This window comes from Caloenas nicobarica, chromosome 26 (genome assembly GCF_036013445.1).
Source record: "Caloenas nicobarica isolate bCalNic1 chromosome 26, bCalNic1.hap1, whole genome shotgun sequence".
NCBI lineage: Eukaryota > Metazoa > Chordata > Aves > Columbiformes > Columbidae > Caloenas > Caloenas nicobarica.
This window is the reverse complement of record NC_088270.1, coordinates 262,763-279,962: the sequence shown is the minus strand read 5'-3', so window position 1 is coordinate 279,962 and position 17,200 is coordinate 262,763. Positions and strand designations below refer to the sequence as shown.

The 17,200-nt window shown below is 54.6% G+C and overlaps 1 protein-coding gene across 2 annotated transcripts; it reads right to left on the bottom strand.

The window, feature by feature from the left end:
* Nucleotides 1-62: 62 nt before the first annotated feature.
* CENATAC (centrosomal AT-AC splicing factor) lies at nt 63-3,248 on the bottom strand. Of its 2 annotated transcripts, none has more exons than XM_065652091.1 (9): nt 3,055-3,248; nt 2,728-2,893; nt 2,569-2,631; nt 2,382-2,443; nt 1,879-1,984; nt 1,508-1,538; nt 1,043-1,126; nt 807-939; nt 63-374 (listed from the first exon to the last, which is right to left on the bottom strand). In XM_065652091.1, exons 1-9 carry the CDS (start codon nt 3,246-3,248, stop codon nt 329-331), a joined length of 885 nt encoding a protein of 294 aa, XP_065508163.1. In that variant the 3' UTR covers nt 63-328. The 2 variants fall into 2 exon arrangements, with proteins under 2 accessions (XP_065508163.1, XP_065508162.1); XM_065652090.1 differs by having other exon boundaries at nt 65-374; nt 2,965-3,248.
* Between the last annotated feature and the right edge of the window lie 13,952 nt (nt 3,249-17,200).

Genomic DNA, 17,200 nt, shown 5'->3' with positions numbered 1-17,200 from the left:
AAACATGGGTTGCCCCCAGAGTGGGCCCTGAATCTGAAACCAGTTTCAGTCGCTCTACCAACAAAGGTAACTTTTTTAAAAACAAACTTTATTTCTCAAAAATATGTTTCTTTAATGGGATGCACATGCTGTGTGAGCTCAGCTTTCTAATCACAAACACACAGCATGGACAGGAGATCCGCTCTCAGCAGCGGTGCTCAGGGAACCAAACACACCCAGACGTGTGTATTAAATAAGAGCGTTAAACTCTGCAGCAGCGCTGACAGAGCCACAGCTGCCTGCCAGACGCCTCTCTGCAAGTCACAGCAGGTTCCTTCAGTGCTCCTGATCACCTTTTCTTCTTCTTTTCCTCCGATTCAGTTCTAAACTGGTGCCTGAGAGAGAGCGTAGAAGTCAGGACACAGCAGCCTTAGAAAGAGGTAATGAACGCTGCCCCGTCTAACGAGTAAGACCATGCGGAGCGGTTTAGAACAGCAGCTCGGTTATTTTCTGTTATCTTGGTGAACTGTAGCATCTCTCCAGCTGACACACATTTCTAGCGCGTTAAAAGGTGCCTGCGGGACAGTGCGCAGGTCTGGAAGGTGAGAGGAGCTCAGCAAGGCGAGCTCGGTGATGCTTACACCTTCTCACAAAGCCTCTGCGACCGTGCTGCACCTCTCCCGTCACACATGTGCTGCTCCAGGATGGGAGCCATGCGTGGCACAGCTCTCGCGTGCGGGAAGACGTCTCCCAACACCTGCTCCGTGAGCAGCGTGCACAGACAGAAGCCGGAAACCCTGCGCTTGGCATCGGTACCTGACGCTTACCGGGACTGCCAGCGCCTGCCGTGGTTCCACACCCGCCCGAAGGACGGCAGCCAGCCAGCGCCTGTCTCAGAGGTATGGTCAAAGTTGGCGCCAACGCGCTCTGCCGGCAGCTTTTTCAGCTTCTGCTTCTCCTCTAAAAAAATATTTCATTCAGCAAAGGCTTTTCAGTTAAATTGCTTTCGATTAGTGCGGTAAAGTGAACGTAAGGTTAACTGAAATATATACAGGCTGCTCACTTTGTTTGAGAAATTCCTCATATGAAGGTCCAATTTCTTTTCTACTTTCATCCTCTTCCTCTGTCAGCCACGGAGGTTTTGCTCCTAGAAGTCACAGGGATAATGCATTTAGCTCCTGCAGTTATCCTAAACCTGAGAGAGGGAAAAGCATCTCCTTTACCCCCAGTCCCTCCACTTGCCCTTCCAAGTGGCAAAGGAGAAGGAAATTTGGGCTTTGCACAGAAAAGCAGTGTGTTTGCTGCAGTTAGGCCATGGTAGATCACACCCCAAACCATGCACCACACAGCACCTGCAGTTTCCATAACACATAAGTGATTTCTCCTCCTCTAGTACGTCAGATATTGGCCAAAGAGTGAGCACCTGGTTCTGCTGTAACTGCATCAGAACTGCTTTATGTTACCTGTTACATTTACAAGCCAAGTTTGCAGTAGGGAAGCAACCAAAGGAGGCACGAAGCGCAATTACCTGTGTGAACATTTCCTTTCCCTTCTGCTTCCTGTGAACAGAAACACAAAACCCCTGTGAGAAACTGATGCTTTTCAGAGTAAACAGAACACTGTTGTGTGCGTTCCCTTCCAGAACCAGGTTCTGTTACAAAAAGACAGAGCAAGGCTCTTCTCTGCTATTTTTAAGGAGTGTTTGTTTTTTCAGGGCATGTTAAAGAATATTTACTTAATGAAACACCAGTTCACCCTGGATGACTGAAACTCCCAGCCAGCTGCTCTCCTGAACCTACAAAGCCACCCTTTTTGGTGACGGAGATTGCAACCCCTGGCTTGGCTTTGTGCCATACGTAACCTGCAGTTAAGTCACGCTCAGGAGCCAGTCAGGCCTACCTGGTGGCCGATGAAGGTCAAGGCCTGGCCTGGCTCCATCCAGGTTAAGTTGGGTCCTGTCTGTGTCCCACTCGGGCCGGGCTGCTCTGCGTCCTGAGAAGAGTCCCTGGAACACAGGAGCTGGGAGGTGAGCAGCTGCCGAAGCTGGGCGGGTGACAATTGTCAGAGGTTTCTGGAGCAGAATTTGTGTTTGGGGTGCTTTGCAGCAAGATGGAAAAGGAGAAATGTTGCAGGGAGTGTGAAATGCTTGTATGTTATTGCTGTGCTCGCTCTTTATGGTGGTTAGTTACCCACGAATGTTTGATGGGAGAGTTATCTTTCTGCGGCTGCAGTGCTGACTATGGTCTAGATAAAAGTTTGCAAAGGATCTGGACGGGTGCGAGATCCTGGTGATGGTGATCCATCACGTGGCATCAGCAGAGAAAGGCTGCTGCCGCGGCGCGGTCCAGTGTTTTGAGTGGGGTGCGTGTGGGTCAGCAGCAGTTCTGGGAAATGGTTCTCACCTTTCGGGTCCAGCCGGGGGGGCGCAGACAGGTCCTGTGCAAAGCTCGGGCTCCATTTGAAGCTGGGTGCGATTCAGGAAAAAGGAACAAGATTCCTGGTGTTGAGCTGAGTCCCCCCACCCCTCCCTGGTACCGGTGGGGTGCGCGGCCCCATCCCCGCAGCCAGGCCAGGATACGGCTCACCGACCTCCAGCGCCGCCCGCACCGTCTCCTGCTGCCGGTGCTCGGCCTCCCGGATCGCGGCCGCCATCTGCGGGGAGAGCGCCGTGAGGCGGGGTCCCGCTTTGGGGGTCTGATCCGCGGGTAACGGTGCGGGGCTCCGGTCCGGGGCTCCGGTCCGCGCTACCTCCTGGATGCGCTCGTCCTCCCGCTGCCGGTGCGCGGCCACCGCCCGCGCCAGCGCCCGCTCCAGCCGCTCGTACTCCTCGGCCGGCACCAGCACCCGCTCCCGCAGCGCCGCCTCCGCCCGCTGCTCCCGCCAGAAACGCAGCGTCGCCCGCCGGTGCTCGGGCCTGCGGGACTGCGTCAGCGCCGCCGCTCGCCCCGGGCCGGTCCCCCCCGCCGCCCGGCTCCCCCCCGGTACCCGGCCATGTGCCGCAGCAGCGCGGCCCCCGGCAGCGCCAGCCCGCCGCTCCGCCCGTCCCGCCGCACGCCGCGCCCGCAGCACAGGCACCAGACGCGCCGCTCGTCCTCCGCCGGCGCGAAGGGCCGCACGGCCCCGGCCGCCGCCGCCTCCCGCGCCGCCGCCACCTCCTCCTGCAGCCGCGCCAGCGCCTCCTGCAGCCGCCGCCGGTGCCCGGCGCTGTACAGGTGCCGGCGGCCCACGAAGAAGGTGCGGCGGCACAGCCCGCAGTGCAGCGCGGCCATGGCGCGGCGGAGCGCGCAGGCGCGGCGGCCCCGGCCCTGCCCGGCCCCGGGGCGGCGCGCCCGGGCTCCCGGAGCGCTGGGCCTGCGGCCCCGGCGGGGCGGCGGCTCGGGGCGGCCGCGGGGGTGCGGGCGCCGCGGCTGCAGGGTCGCGGGAAGCCCCTGCTATTTTCCGTCCAGCAAGCTGGCATTTCGCTTGCTGCCCTGTCGCTTGCTGCCAAGCGGGGACGTGCCCCTGGCAAACGCTGCTCTCCCCTGCCCCGTCTGAAACTTCATTCGGTTTCAGACTTTTTTCGTTTATTGTTGTGGTTGTGCTCTGCCCTGAAACGCGCTGAGCTCCCACCCGGCTGCCTTTTGACACTGCCTGCTATCGTTGCTCTGGCAGCGCTGTTTTCCTGCCCATCTGCAGCTCTAACAAAAATCTTAAATCAGAGGATCATAGAACCATTTGGGTTGGAAAAGACCCTTAAGATCATCGAGACCAACCGTTGATATAATGGTTTGGGGTTTTTTACATGGAATAAGAGCAGAAGATGCTCATGGTCTAATCGGGCGGGGTGGAAGGAGAGTGTCAGAACTGCAGCACCAAGATTATCTCAGTGCTGCCATCCAGCGCAGCCAGCCCTTCAAAAACAGTTCACCTTACTCCAGGCCCTGCTCAGACAGACAGACAGACAGCCGGTGCTGTCCCATGTGGGACTGACAGCCATCTGTCTCTCTCCAACTTCTGCAGTTGGAGCCCCTTCCAGTAAGTAACTGGTCCATACTGGTGGAGTATGTGAGCTGATGGAGAATAAGACAGGTGGCACCACGTAGGCTCTGTTTTCTGCCCATTTACTTTGTTAGAACTTGATAAACGAGCCATTCTTGTGTCCATTACACTAACTTTTTTTTTTTCTGCTTCTGATAAAACCCCAGTGTCACCTGCGCTCTGCGGTGGAGTTCCCTGGGCCAAGCACCCAAATGTCTCTGGAAGCAGGACGGATCTCTGAGGGGTGCACAGCGTGTTCAGATGTGTGTGCAGGTACCGGGGAGCCCCTCACCCTGCTTGCCTGGCAGTGGTGGGTTTTGAGACCATATTGAGCATTTCGTGGGAGGACACAGGTTGTGCTTATATGGGAGGAGCGCACCAGAGACTTGCTGCCGGTCTGTAACAGGGAGAGGGACGGAACGAGGCTGGTTTTGGCAATTGCTGGGAAAGATTGTGCCGTAACGTTAGCATTGTGATGTCTGGAGAATCTTGGCTTAAAAGTGAATTCCATGACCCTTGCACCGAAAGTTTGTGTTTGAGTTATTTGGTTTTTTTCTGCATGGTGGAAGAAAAGGGTAAGATGCTTTTCCACACTGCAGGTTTGCTCTGCAGTGCTCTTGGCCAGTCGTTCCTGCACCGTTTGCTGTTGCTGTTCTTGCCCTTTGCATATTTGCATCTTTTGAGACGGGGAATTGAAAAATAAGTCAAACATAAAGAAGCTTTTCTTGAAAAGGTAACTTTCAAAGGGCAAAGGAGGATCTGGCCTGCTCAGTTTTGCCTCTTCAATAAAAGCAGGCATGTTAGTTTGTGCCGTCTGTACTTGTTAGGCATTTCACAAATGTCAAGCCAGCATGGCTTGGCTTTTGCTCAACACAAACGACTACAGTCGCATAGCTTTTTCTACCCTTGAGTGACAAAGGTCAGTTGTCAGCGGAGACGATGTGCTCCACATCAGGTTCCTCGGGCGTGAGCAGGACCTGCTCGGTCGGCGGCTTTCTCAAAAAAAGTCTGAGCGCGCTCCAATTAAATTCTTCCCACTTCCTGAAACTGGAGCCCGGTGTTTGACTTGAGACGTGTTGCAAAGAATCCAGCTACTACAGTTTAATAATTAACCATGTATCACTCGACCTGTCGCACCACAAAGTTGCTTTCCCCTTTCTGTCTGCAGCGAAACTCTCATGCAGTGGCATACGCATCGGCTGAAGCGCAGTAATTCATTAAGCCTGTGATTGTCTACGTGCACCCTCCACTGATGCCTCGCCAACCACATAGTCTTTGGTACTTCAACAATAACCTCGCACAAGCATGCTAGACTGGATGCAGTTGTGTTAATAACCTCAGAACCATGTAAGTATTTTTGGGGGGTAAAACAAGTCTTGTGATTGCTGGACCTTGCATGTGGATGAAGTATCTCGGCCAGCTTGCCCTTCAGCCAGGCACGGCTTTTGAAAAGCGAGTGGGGCAACACGTGATGCACTGCTGTGAATAGAAGCCAGAAGAATATTTGGGGAAGGACACTGCTCTCCGTGCCGCTTTCCAGGAGCAACTGGGCAGAGCCGGAGCAGAACCTGAGTATGTGTCTTGGCCACAAGAGGCCGTGTGAGCTGGCATTTCACAGGGAGCGACTGAAATCACCCACAGCTGGTTCAGAGCCGGTGCCCCCCGAGTTAGGCTGCCAATGAGGGAGACGAGCTGCTGATTGCAGGGCTGCTGATTGCAGCTTCCTTTCTCCCATCTTCCCCCAGGTCTCTGTGCTCTCAGAGAAGGCTGCACTGGTCTGCGGAGCTGGTATGGAACACCAGGGAAGGGGAGGGAGAGGATGTAGCATAATATAATATACTGTCCCACCTGGAGCAGCCCTGAACAGTTGTACTTAGGCCCTCCCCAAAACAAGATGTGAAAGGAGCTTCCTGGCCCTGCTGCAGGGATGGAAAGCTTTCCCCCACGTGATAACATTTACCTCTTTCTGGCAGAGAGCTGCTGTAACGCCAACAGGTAAAGCAGCACAACCAGCCCTGTGGGCTGCCCGGCCCCTGCAATGGGCTGCAAAACTGGGGCAGAAGTGTTGGCTTCCAGCTCAAAGCCTAAGAATGTTTTAAATATATATGGTCACAACCGTGGACCTTTCCCTAAGTCCAGGAAAAGGAGAAAAGGCCTTAATTTTGCCTCTGGCCATTTGGTTGCTGAATCCTGATCTCACCAGTTTGGATATCCTGGGTGAAAGCATCGTAACCCCTGAGCTCTGTCTTACTGCCCCTGCTTTCTCAGGATCAGACTGATAGAGCCTATTTGTGGCAAATAAAGTCTAAGACTGATGAATCCTATGATTTAACCAGAAGCTCACACCTGTTTCCTAAAGCCATCTCATTTTTTGGTCCCCCTCTAGCTTCAGAACAGAAGTGAGGAGAGAACCTGCTGACACGTGCAGGAGGTCACAATAGCCAGTGCCTATCTGCGTCATGGACAGAGCTGCAAACGTAGAGAGGCGACAAGCTGGAGGTGTCTTGGCTCAGGACGTCTGGGTTCTTCAAAGCCAGCTCTTCTCAGGTGAGCGTTACCCGCGCGAAAGCCAATGGATAGTGTTACTGAAAACTGGTCTCACCTACTCCCACACATCTCGTAAGCACAAGGACTCTCAGAAGATTTGTAAGGATGCAGGTTCGGGGGAAAGTGCAGTTCTCTTTCATTGCTGATTCCCATCTCCTGGCATTTTGGATTAAGATTTGTTTGCAGATGAAAAGGCTTTTCGGATTCGTGATGTAACTGTGAGCGGGCTCAATTGCTTCTCAGGTCTTGGCTTTGCCCAGCTGATGGTGTTTGTACAGAAGCAATTTCTGTGGGCCTAGGAGGACTTGGTTCTCGTGAATATTGGTCATGCCAGTCAGCTGTGTGCTTTATATATATAGGTAGATTTCTGTGGTAGAACAGAGATTAATTTCCAATTAAGTAATTGGTACTTTTTCCTGTCTTCCTGGTCCGGGGTGTGCGCTGGGCGCCTGGCTTGTCCTTGCACAGTGCAGCTGCCACTGTGTTGGCATCACTTCCATTCTCCTGCTGCAGCGACTATAACATAGAAAGAGCTCCCAGGATTTGCATGGGCTGAGGTTAAAACCAGTCCTTTCTGTTAAACAGGGGCAGCAGGAAGAGCAGGGGGAGAGGGAATGCAAGGCTGTGCACAGGTGAGAGTTGGTCACTCCATGGTGCCCGACTGGGGGTTGTCGCGGTGCCTGGTGAATGCCGCAGATGCCTGGCTGTGGCCCCGGCAGTACCACAGGCAGATGCTGCTGCTGTCATAGCTGTTCGTAGCCGCCTCAGGACATGAGGACACGGCACATGTACTTGATGAGTATCACAGCCTTTTTTATTAGCAGTATTCCATTCTCTCTGAAAAGATACGCTATTTTTCTGGTGGGGCAAAGGCGGCCTCTTACCCCCCACGTTCTCAAATTCTGTGAAGTTGCCGTAAAAGAGCTGAACTCGGGTCTCTGCCCCTCCTCCCTGATTTTTAAAACCACTTCAAAGGTGAGCTGGCAGACGATTGAAACGACCGGTTCCACTGGGCTCGCTGCCGCTCACCTTTCGCGCCGCTCCCCTGCGGAACAAAGCGCGGCTCTTCCCTTTGATTTCCTCCTTTGAAAGCCGTAGGGGACAGAGTCTGAAACGCTCCGCAACTTTTTTGGTGACTCTGCTCTGGTACCTTCCTGAAGCGCTGGGCGGATCGGGACAGAGCCCCAGGGAGGAGACCTCGCTCGTGGCTAAATTGGCTGTCAGTGCAGACTGGGGATGAGATGCTTCGTGCGGGGCTGGTGAGAGGGGACGGTATGAGTGCAGGGCTTGTCTCTGTGATATGAGTTTTCCATACTCCCTTCTGTGCTTGAGACATTTGCAAAGCTTTTACACGTAAGGCTGTATTTGCAAGCAGGCGGGGATGCCATCCCTGCATCATGTGAGGGGGTGAGGACCACCTAATGCCAGCAACCCACCTAAGTGTCCCAGAGCTCTCTTATCAAAATGCAAACAGAGCTCAACTCTGCTCAGCTCACGAGGTGACGAGATGGCAGCTGCGCTGCCAGCAAGTGCAGTGTGTAGTGAGAAGAGGCGCGGGTCACGGCCACAATGCTCAGAAACAGGGAGATGCTGGCTCGGTGCAGGGATCAGCGGTAATAAAGCTGTAGGAATCAGTCGTGTTGAAGGAAGTACCAGATGACAGACCTCGGCTAAGGTTAATCAATCTCATATCTGTTATTCTGGTGACACTCTTCATGTTTTATCGCCAGTGTCGCTTTTGTATGTGTCGTGGAGCTGCAGAATCAGGAGGAAACCCCCTGTTGCCTGCTGGTTCAGGGCCAACCTGGATGTGGGTACATGGCTTGTGATGGGACAGTGCTGAAAATGTAAACGTGTGTGTGTGTGTTCACCTCTCAGCCCCTGGGTGTGAAAACTGATGTGGGAATCGCACTTGTCTGCTTACAGCAGGGTGACCCATGTATCGAGGCACGAGCTTCTGTGTAAGAATGCGCGATGTGGTGCAGCCTCGCTCATGGAGGGTCACTGAGAGCAGGAGGACGGTGTCACAGAAAGTGTAGTCTCAAAAAAAACCCAAACATTCTTCCTGCTGCTGGAAACAGGGATGTTGTATCTTTAAGACACCCCCTCCTCGCTCCCCTAATACCTCAAGGCCCGGAGTGACTCCGGATCAGTGCAGGAGTCGAAGGCACTGCTCCCTGCCCTGCTGCACTGCTCACTTGCTGCTCGCAGGCTGCGCTTTGCCGTCGCCGTGGAAACCATTAGTTGCTAAGCAACTGCAGCATCATCTGCACTGAGCCCTCGCATCTAATTATCCCATCAGAGTGGCTGAGAGGGGCTGGGGGGGGATTAACTCCTCCGCCATGGCAGATCCATTGACAACACTTTGGTCACATTTAAAGGGACATCGTCTCCCCACGTCTGAGGCGTGCAGTCACAACTAAGGAAAATCTCATTTCCTGGACCTCTGTAAGTGGACAAAGCCACCAGCTGACTGGTGAATTTTAAGCATTCTGATAAAATAGTTGATCCGAGAGCTGCTTCTGATTCTGAGTTGCAAATCCAAGGTGTATGTTGCACAGGACTCGATCTCCCCACCATGATAGATTGTGTCTGGGTGAAGTTCCCAGAGTTTCGAGGAGGGTGGTAGCGTTGGAATTACCTTTAGACACAAGCCTGAGCTTTTCCCTAGTACCTCCCCAGTCTGGCTTTGTTTCTGTGTCCATCCTTGAATTGTGATGCCTTTCGCCACAGCCAGAGCCTGCAGGCGCCATCCAGCCCTGGCAATATGTTGTCCCATCCTGTGAGCAGCTTCCACCCGCTCCCTTGGAGCAGGACCAGGGTGAGCGGCTCCCAGAGGAACGAGTGACCAGGCCGGATTGGGTGGCCTGGAGACATGGAGCAGGTGCCCCCGCCTTGTTCTCAGGGTGGATGGATGACGCTGATTATTATTAGAGCTCTTGTAATGGTCTCGGGCAGGGGCAGGTGGAGGAGCGAGACGTATTTTGTCATGAAAACGGGAAATGTAATTAAAGTCCACGTGTTAATTAAGAGCTGGAGGGAGAAATAGATGGATTTCTGCCTTAAGTCTCTTTGGCATTGGCAGTCGGGCACGTTGCATAATTCTAACAGATGAGGAAGGAAGGCTTTGGAGGAGAAGCATGGAAGATAAGAGTGTTGCGCAGAGGTTCCCATGGCTTGGGGGGGAGCAGATAGCGTAAAGGAAAAGGTTTGTTTTCCCCAGCCGAGGTTGGGAAACTGAAACGGTGTCCACAGCTCTTTGACCTTTGGCATCAATTGGCCATGTGGAGGCTCACGAGAAGATGGTCCAGGCCCCATGACCCATGTGTGTTTCTCTTGCCTGTCACCTCCCTGTCCCCTGCATGGGGATTTTCAGTCCCAGGAGTGTCAGACCAGCACACTCATCATATTTAAAGCAGTAGATGTGAGCTCCTGGGCTCCCACTGCCCCGTTGATGGCATCCCCACTGAGCCACATCTCATGCAGCTCCAAGGACAGAAAGCTTGAATAGTTCCATGCAGATCATGGCAGCTGAAACCTGCTCATCTGCCTCTCCAGAAATGCGTGGGAATGCTGATCAGGGGCAGGTCCCTGGTGGTTTCAGATGCTATAATACAGAATTTAAAGCTTACTGGTTTTGTGCGGGTCAGGAGTCAATGAGATCACAGCTCTGCTGCTCTGGCAGGCGAGCCATCAGGGCAGGTGAAACGGGAGGATCTCATCGGTTTGGATCTCAGATTCCTTCACTGCGTAGGACAGATCTGCAGAAATGCATTGGGAAATGATATCTGCCCTGTGCGCAGAAATTAAGGGAACCATTCAAAACACGGTTTGCCATGTGTTGGGGGCTTGCAGGGAGCAGGAGAAGCAATCGCACAAGCCTCTGGCTCACGCACGAGGTCCCAGAGTCAGGAAGGAGCAATCTAAAAGCTGCTGGAGCCATGTGCTGCATGTTAATGAGGCAGCAGCGCTCACAAAGTGGGAATAGTGTCTATTCCATGGTTTGTAAGACTGTCCATGTCTATCCTGGTGGGCGAACAATCTGCTGGGGCAGCACACCTAACTGCGGGCACACGGTGCTGCCACACAGTGCGTGGGACAAAGAAGAAATTAAAGTGAGGGAGGGAATTCAGGAAGATAGAAAGTCCTAAGTCGAAATTTGACCAGGACATGGAACTGAGCAGCATGACTTCTGTAAAACTGCCCAGGGAGGTTGTGGAGTCTCCTTCTCTGGAGGCATTCAAAACCTGCCTGGGCGCCTTCCAGTGTAACCTCATCTGGGTGTTCCTGCTCTGGCGGGGGGATTGCACTGGATGATCGTTTGATGTCCCTTCCAACCCCTGACATTCTGTGATTCTGTGAAAACCTCGAGGGATTTGTAATGGCTTTTTTGAAAGATGGTGCTGGAGGTGCTGCGGTTCCTCCACGTGGCTGCTGGTCATGAGCTTTCCCGGCTGCCCGACCGCCAGCAGCGTTTGCTGTTTGCTCCCCGACCTGCAAGTGGAACGGGGGAACCTCTCGCTCCATGCACGGGGTTATATGGTGTCCTTGTTCTTCTGCTTCACTCGCGTGCTCTCGCTTTTGCTTTTCTTTTAGTTTCCTTTTGGCATCTCAGGGCCTAAAGCATTTCCAAGAAGAGCTGAAGTTAGGAGAGCAGCAGCCGAGGAAGCTTGCCAAATGCTCTACATTGGTTGACAGCTCTCCTCAAAACCAGATGGTTACTAATTAAAGGGAGTTAAGTGAGGAGGCTGCATTGGCCTTTCTTTTTCTTTTCTTTCTTCCTCTGAAGAAAAGATCGGGTAACCTTGGAGGAAGGCCGTCTTCCTCTGTTTGCAAGGATGTCCTCTTATGGTTCTTGTAGTCTGTGGTGATCCCAGTGCTATCCGCTGGGCACAGGATCTTCCTGAAGAAGCAGGCTCACTGTTTTCTCTAAGCCCAAGGTAGCTGCTGTGGGAGGTAGAACAGAAATGCAGTTGTAAACAGAAAACACAAAGCAGGAGAGGAATTTGAAATATTGGGAAGAGTGCTTCTCCCAGATCTCCTGTGGGGTCTTTCCTTGAAGCCTTGTGTTGTCAGCAGAAACAAGCCTGATTTTGCTGAGTCTTGCCGTCCTTGGGGAACTTCTCTTCGTTCCTCAGCCCGCTGCACCTTTCGGGCAGAGGAGCACTTTAAACACAGCTGCTCTTGGGCCATCCATGTGCACAGGGGCTGCTCCATGTGGGTTTTCTTCCTGGTTCTGGGAGCTGGGTGGCTGGGGAGATGAAGGGCAAGCACAGCACATTTCTCTGTTTTCAAGAACATTTGGTTTCTAGAGCCAATCTTAACAGATGCACTGTCAACACTTAACGGTTCAACCTCATGTGGAAGAACTGTGCATGAGGAAAAATGCATTGGCAGTAACAAACTCCTCCAACTCACATTGACATCCAAGAAAAGCGTAGCAGCTTTGTCTCAATTAAATTCCAGAGTGGTGGTCCCACACAGGCTGCCCTTGCTCCTTGTTCCTGTTGACATCGCTGCCACATGGCTGGATTTTGGGGGACTTGAACCAGGGCATTCCTTCCGTGCAGAACTGCTGATAGGAAGACACTTGGGTACTATACCCCTGGTAATTTTGCTGTTAGATCAGGCCTGAGAGTTTCAGAGATTAGCTCCGTCCTGCATTGTGCTATTCAGCCTGTTTTCTTTCTCTCTACATGTGCTCCGAAGGCACAAGTGCTCCTGTTGTGCCAGACTTCCAGAGGCTCTCAGACAGGACCTGCTCAACATATTGCAAAGAGTCAAGACAGGGATCTCGAGCCTCCTTCTCCTTTTGAATGGAGGAGGTTGCATTGAGTGCCTGAATCAAAGGGTGTCTGTACAGTTTGTGCCGCTCTAGAGATGTCTTTTCTGGTTCCAGCTGGATGTTGTGCCTTTCCTGAAACCTGGCCCCAGTTAGGAATGGCTGTCTGGTCGTGTTTTGGGGCCGGTGCAGTGTTCTGATGGGTGTGATGGTACCGGGGTGTCCTGAGGGATGATGGGGCTGTCCCTCTCCCCCTCCCCAGGTCAGGCCAACCTGCAGCTTTCTTTGCAAATCCACGCCTGTGTGATGCTGCCAGAGCATCATCTCCCCATCATGAAATATTCATGCCCGTCTCCAAAAGGGGTCTGGCGTGGCAAATCTGCGTGTCCCTCCTGTGCCACCCCCCGCACTCTGTGCTGTGGAGGGGCGGCCGTGGGCTCTGCTGTGAGGTCAAGCCAGACCCAGGCAGAGGGTCTCTGTCTTTGAGGAAATAAAACAGAGCAGAAAAGGAGTAGCAGAACCCCAGGAGGTGTTTTTGAGATTTAACCCATTCCAGGCTGGGAAGCAGCGGGAGCACGCAGTGAGCAGCCAAAGCGGTGCAGGGAGAGCAGATCTAGAGGGCAGCCGAGGTGCCATGGTCCTTCCTCAGGCTGGGAAGGTTGCTCGCGAGCCTGGGAACCCTGCAGGAACATGCTCTGCTGCTGTTGGATGTGCTGGTTTAAATCCATCTGCTGTGCTTCTGCCTTTGCTGGAAGCCACCTCGATTTCACTGTGTTCACTTCGCAAAGTGCGAGTCCTTGCTGGAATGTCACGGAGGGGTGCTCTCTGTTCCCTGTGGCTGGAGGAGCATAAATCTTGGCTCTCATGAGTTACTTCTCTTTGATTTTTTTTTTTTTTTTAATGTTCAGGGCATTTTTGAGCCTCCTCCTCATTTATGGTTAAGATGGCAGACAGTGAAAGTAATATACTGCATCAATTACCGGGAGACTGCTGCGCTCGGGGAAGAGTTCCTGGCTGGGAGTGGTGGCCTGGCTGGGCTGGCAGATGCAACTGGTTCATTCGTTCTTCCCTCCCTGTTCGTCCCCTTCTTGATAATCCGATTTACATTTCCTTTTCTTCCCCTGGATCCTGCTGTTACCATGGGAACTGTGCTCACAGTTGCATTTCATTGGCTTAGGAAAAGCTCCGTTTTCGCTTTCCCCCGTCTCTTTCCCCTTTCCCAGCATGGACAGGGAGCTGTGCTGTCAGAGGCTGGGAAGTCAGCACCAGGGCGATACATACTGGGCTCTCCATTGTAGCTGAGGGATTCTGCTGCCTGTTTCTGCACAGACCAAGCTGGTGGTGTGGCTGCTGTGTGGTTGAGAGACAGCAAGGAAGGTGATGCTGCTCCAGGCTCTTGCACGATCACCTTCCTGCTGCCTTTCGCTTTGTCCAATAAAATTGTGCTTTGGCCTGGCAGATGGGGAGTGTGCATAGAAAGTTGCAAACAATTGTGATACTACATCTTAACAAACTATCATCTGTTGGCTTCTTTGTTCCTTAAGAAACTGCACCTTGTTTTTTTCAAGCACAGCATATTTACTTAAATTGGGAGAGGTTGCATTTGAAGGAGGAAGGGGCAGCGGCAGCGGGGAGAGGTTCCTCAAGCCCCTTCTTAGGGGATTTCTCCTGTTACTCAGTCCCATGCTCGGTTCTCTCTGTCCACACCATACAAAGAGCAGTTGTGAAGTGCATTAAGGTACCTGTTACGCAGATATCCAGGCAGGGCTGTCTGCAGGAAGACGTGATTTAACAGCTCAGCTGCCAGCAGTAAGCTGCTGGGGGGATGGAGTTCATTTGTCTGTTTGTATTCTAGCGCGGGGACCAGGATGTGTTGCATGCTGCAGAAATCCATTTCCTCACTGCTGTGCCTGGGCGTTAGAGCTTGGTTTGGTGGTTTTCACTAGACCCACAGTTTCTCCTTTTTCCCTTAATTAAAACACCCCTTCTGCTGCATACACACTGCTATTCTGTCATACATCGCCCCGCAGAGAGCTGCATCTCTCTTGCATCATCTGAGAGAGCAAACAGGGTAAATACAATAAGGCATCGTGTTTACTCATGTTTTGCGTCCCACCTCTGGTGCTGCATCCCAGCAGCAGGTGTGCGGAGGGGAAACCTGGCAGCGATTGGCGGAGGAGAACGGGAGCCCGGGGTGCCCGGGGCCCGGCCGTGTCCGGCGGACCTGCCCGCCCGGGGCAGCCCCGTGTGCCCGCGATCCCGGCCGCTCCGCCCGCCGCTCCGCCCGCCGACCCCGGGGACCGGCCGCTGCGCCGCCCGCGCCCGCCAGGCGGCGCCACCGCGCCCCACGCCGCCCCGGCCGGTGCGGGAGCGGCCCGGCCTGCTCTCTCGAACGCGTGTTCGAGCCCCGGGCCCGCCGCAGCCGCAGGACCCCGGCTGCGCTGGGCTGGGGCGGCCCCGGGCCCGCTGCCCACTTCTCTCCGCTCCCGCGCCAGCTGCGGGCAGGAAATGCCGGCAGCCTCCTGGGTGAGCCGGCCTGTCCCAGGCCGTGGATGGGAGTTGACGTGAGGCCAGCCTGTGTGCGCAGAGCAGCTTTCTTCACCAAAAGGGGAACGTTTCCCCTCCTCATCCCCCTGCTTGTGCAGCGCAGGGATGCATGGGTGGTCCCCAGGCTGGAGGAGCTGGCCCTCCGTGTGCGCTCCTCCGTAGCCATCTGCCCGCGGCAGGCGATAGCATGAATGTTTAATAACGCTGACATTGGAGAGAGGGAGGAGCACGGGGAGAGGCAGCCAGCCTCCAGCACGGCGCCTGCCTTGCTGTGTGCTGTGGAGAAGGGTCTGACGGTGCCTCCGTGTCCACAGGGATGGGTGCAGAGGGTGTGCTATTGGAGAGCACAAAATTCGAGGCACCAGAGGAAATTGAACAGAAATGCAAGCGACAAGTAGTTGGGACAGCTGGGTCTGGCCAGGCAGCTGCATGTTGGTGCAGGGGAGTCTGGGTGCATCAGTGCTGCTCACCAGGGTATGTACCCTGCTTCTCTGCAAAACAGGTCTGCCCCTGAGGTGCGGGGGAGAGGCTTTTTCCCAGCTTGGGATTTGTGTGGTTGAGGTGTTGCAAAAAGCAAGATGCACGTGACTGTCTTGGGAACGGAGACAGCGTGTGTGGGAACAGGGGTAGCAAGTGCTAGTCCCAGCTACCAGCAACATGACTCCTGGTCGTGCTGGCAGATGGCACAAGGCAGCAGCTCGCTAACCTTTCCTGTGATGACCCCATTTAAGGAGTGGCAATTTTGAGTGACCCCAAATACTAATGGAAACGTTGAATACAATTGAATTTGTGTCAGGCTTGTGACCTCCCCAAAAACTCTCCTGATCGCTGCCCTGGGACTGGCTGACACAGGGCTTGAGTGTCTGCAGTGACCAAGCCGCCAGGAGCCCTCTGGAGATGAAGGCACTGAGTAAATAAATCAAAGGGAGGGATTACTCTATTCCTAGTTCTGCCTCGCTGTACATCTGTAGTAGCAGGGACAGCAAAAGCTGTTCTTGCACCATCCTCGACTATGTTGTTGTCCCGCAGAACAACACTCCGCGGATTCGCTGGTCCTACATGTGCTGCACAGCTCTGGGGCAGGCGCCCATGTGCTGCGCTCCGTTCCTGTGGTTTGCGGTCGCGCACGCTTGTGCACGCCTGCAGAAAGCGCATCTGCCCCGGCACTGTCTCCGACACCCGTCGCTGGTGTGTGTGCGTGAAGATTCGCTCGTGCACACGTGCACGGCATGCGCTGTACGAGCCAAGGCTGTGCAGGGGGTCTGGTTTGGGACCAAAGCGGCACAGGCCACCTGCGGTCAGCGGGCTGCGGGCAGGCTGGCAGAGCAGAGCTGCGCAGGGGGAGCTGAGGAATGCGACCGCAGCAGCCAGACAGCGCAGGAGCTGTTTGCATGGACCCGAAACTGCTGCTGCCTGCGCAGGGCCCGTTGCTGCCCGCACCCAGGGACGGTGCGGGCAGGGAACCGCGGCTGCAGCGCGGGGAGCGCCTCGTCCTGCCCGGACCCCCAGCCCGGGCTCCGCTGGCTTTGTGTCCCCAGGCGCTGCGGTTCCAGGGCCGGCCCTGCCTGCTCAGATTTTCCAAACCCGCACTTGCAGGAAGGCGCCGTATCAGGATAAGAGTCCTCCCCGCCCGCCCCACTGCCACCTTCCCGCTCCCCAGCCCTGGGTGGCGGTGGGAGGCGCCAGCTTCGCCCATGGCTGCATTTATCACACTGGTGGCCTCGCTAAATAGTTTAACCCTTTGCGCTCCACAGACTCGCAGGCTGCCTGGTGGGCTCTGGCTTTTCGGGCTCTACCGGGCAGCAGCAGCAGAAGCTCCTTATTAGCTCCAGCACCAACAAAGCTCAGCCTTTTCTTGGTTTGCCGCTGGCCAGAGGCTGCTCTGGCCAGCAGCGATGTGCCGAGACCTGAGACAGCAAAGCGAATGTCTTTGTGGGGCTCTATGCTAAGAGCAGCCCAAATACACTCGAGCATGTGGCAGGGGCCACCTGAGGCCAGGCTGCTGTGGTAGGAGTTAAGCTCGCCTCCTGTGCTGGTATCAGGACTTGCCGCACCACGCAGCGGACCTGGGAGGGCTTCCCCTGAGCTGCAGCGTGCATCTGGGGGGGCGGGAGGATGGGGCTGGTGTTCAGAGTGCACAGGAGTCACAAGAAGGGAAGAGGCTTGAAGAGCTACGCTGTGCCTGCATGTGTACGGGCATTACGAGTGCATCTGATGCTGCAGGAATAACACCCAGGATACTGAACCTCGGTGTCTTTGTGATCTGGAACCTTGTCAGGAGTTTGTCTTTGCTAGATGATGGTGTGTCAGCATTTGGGAAGAGGAGGG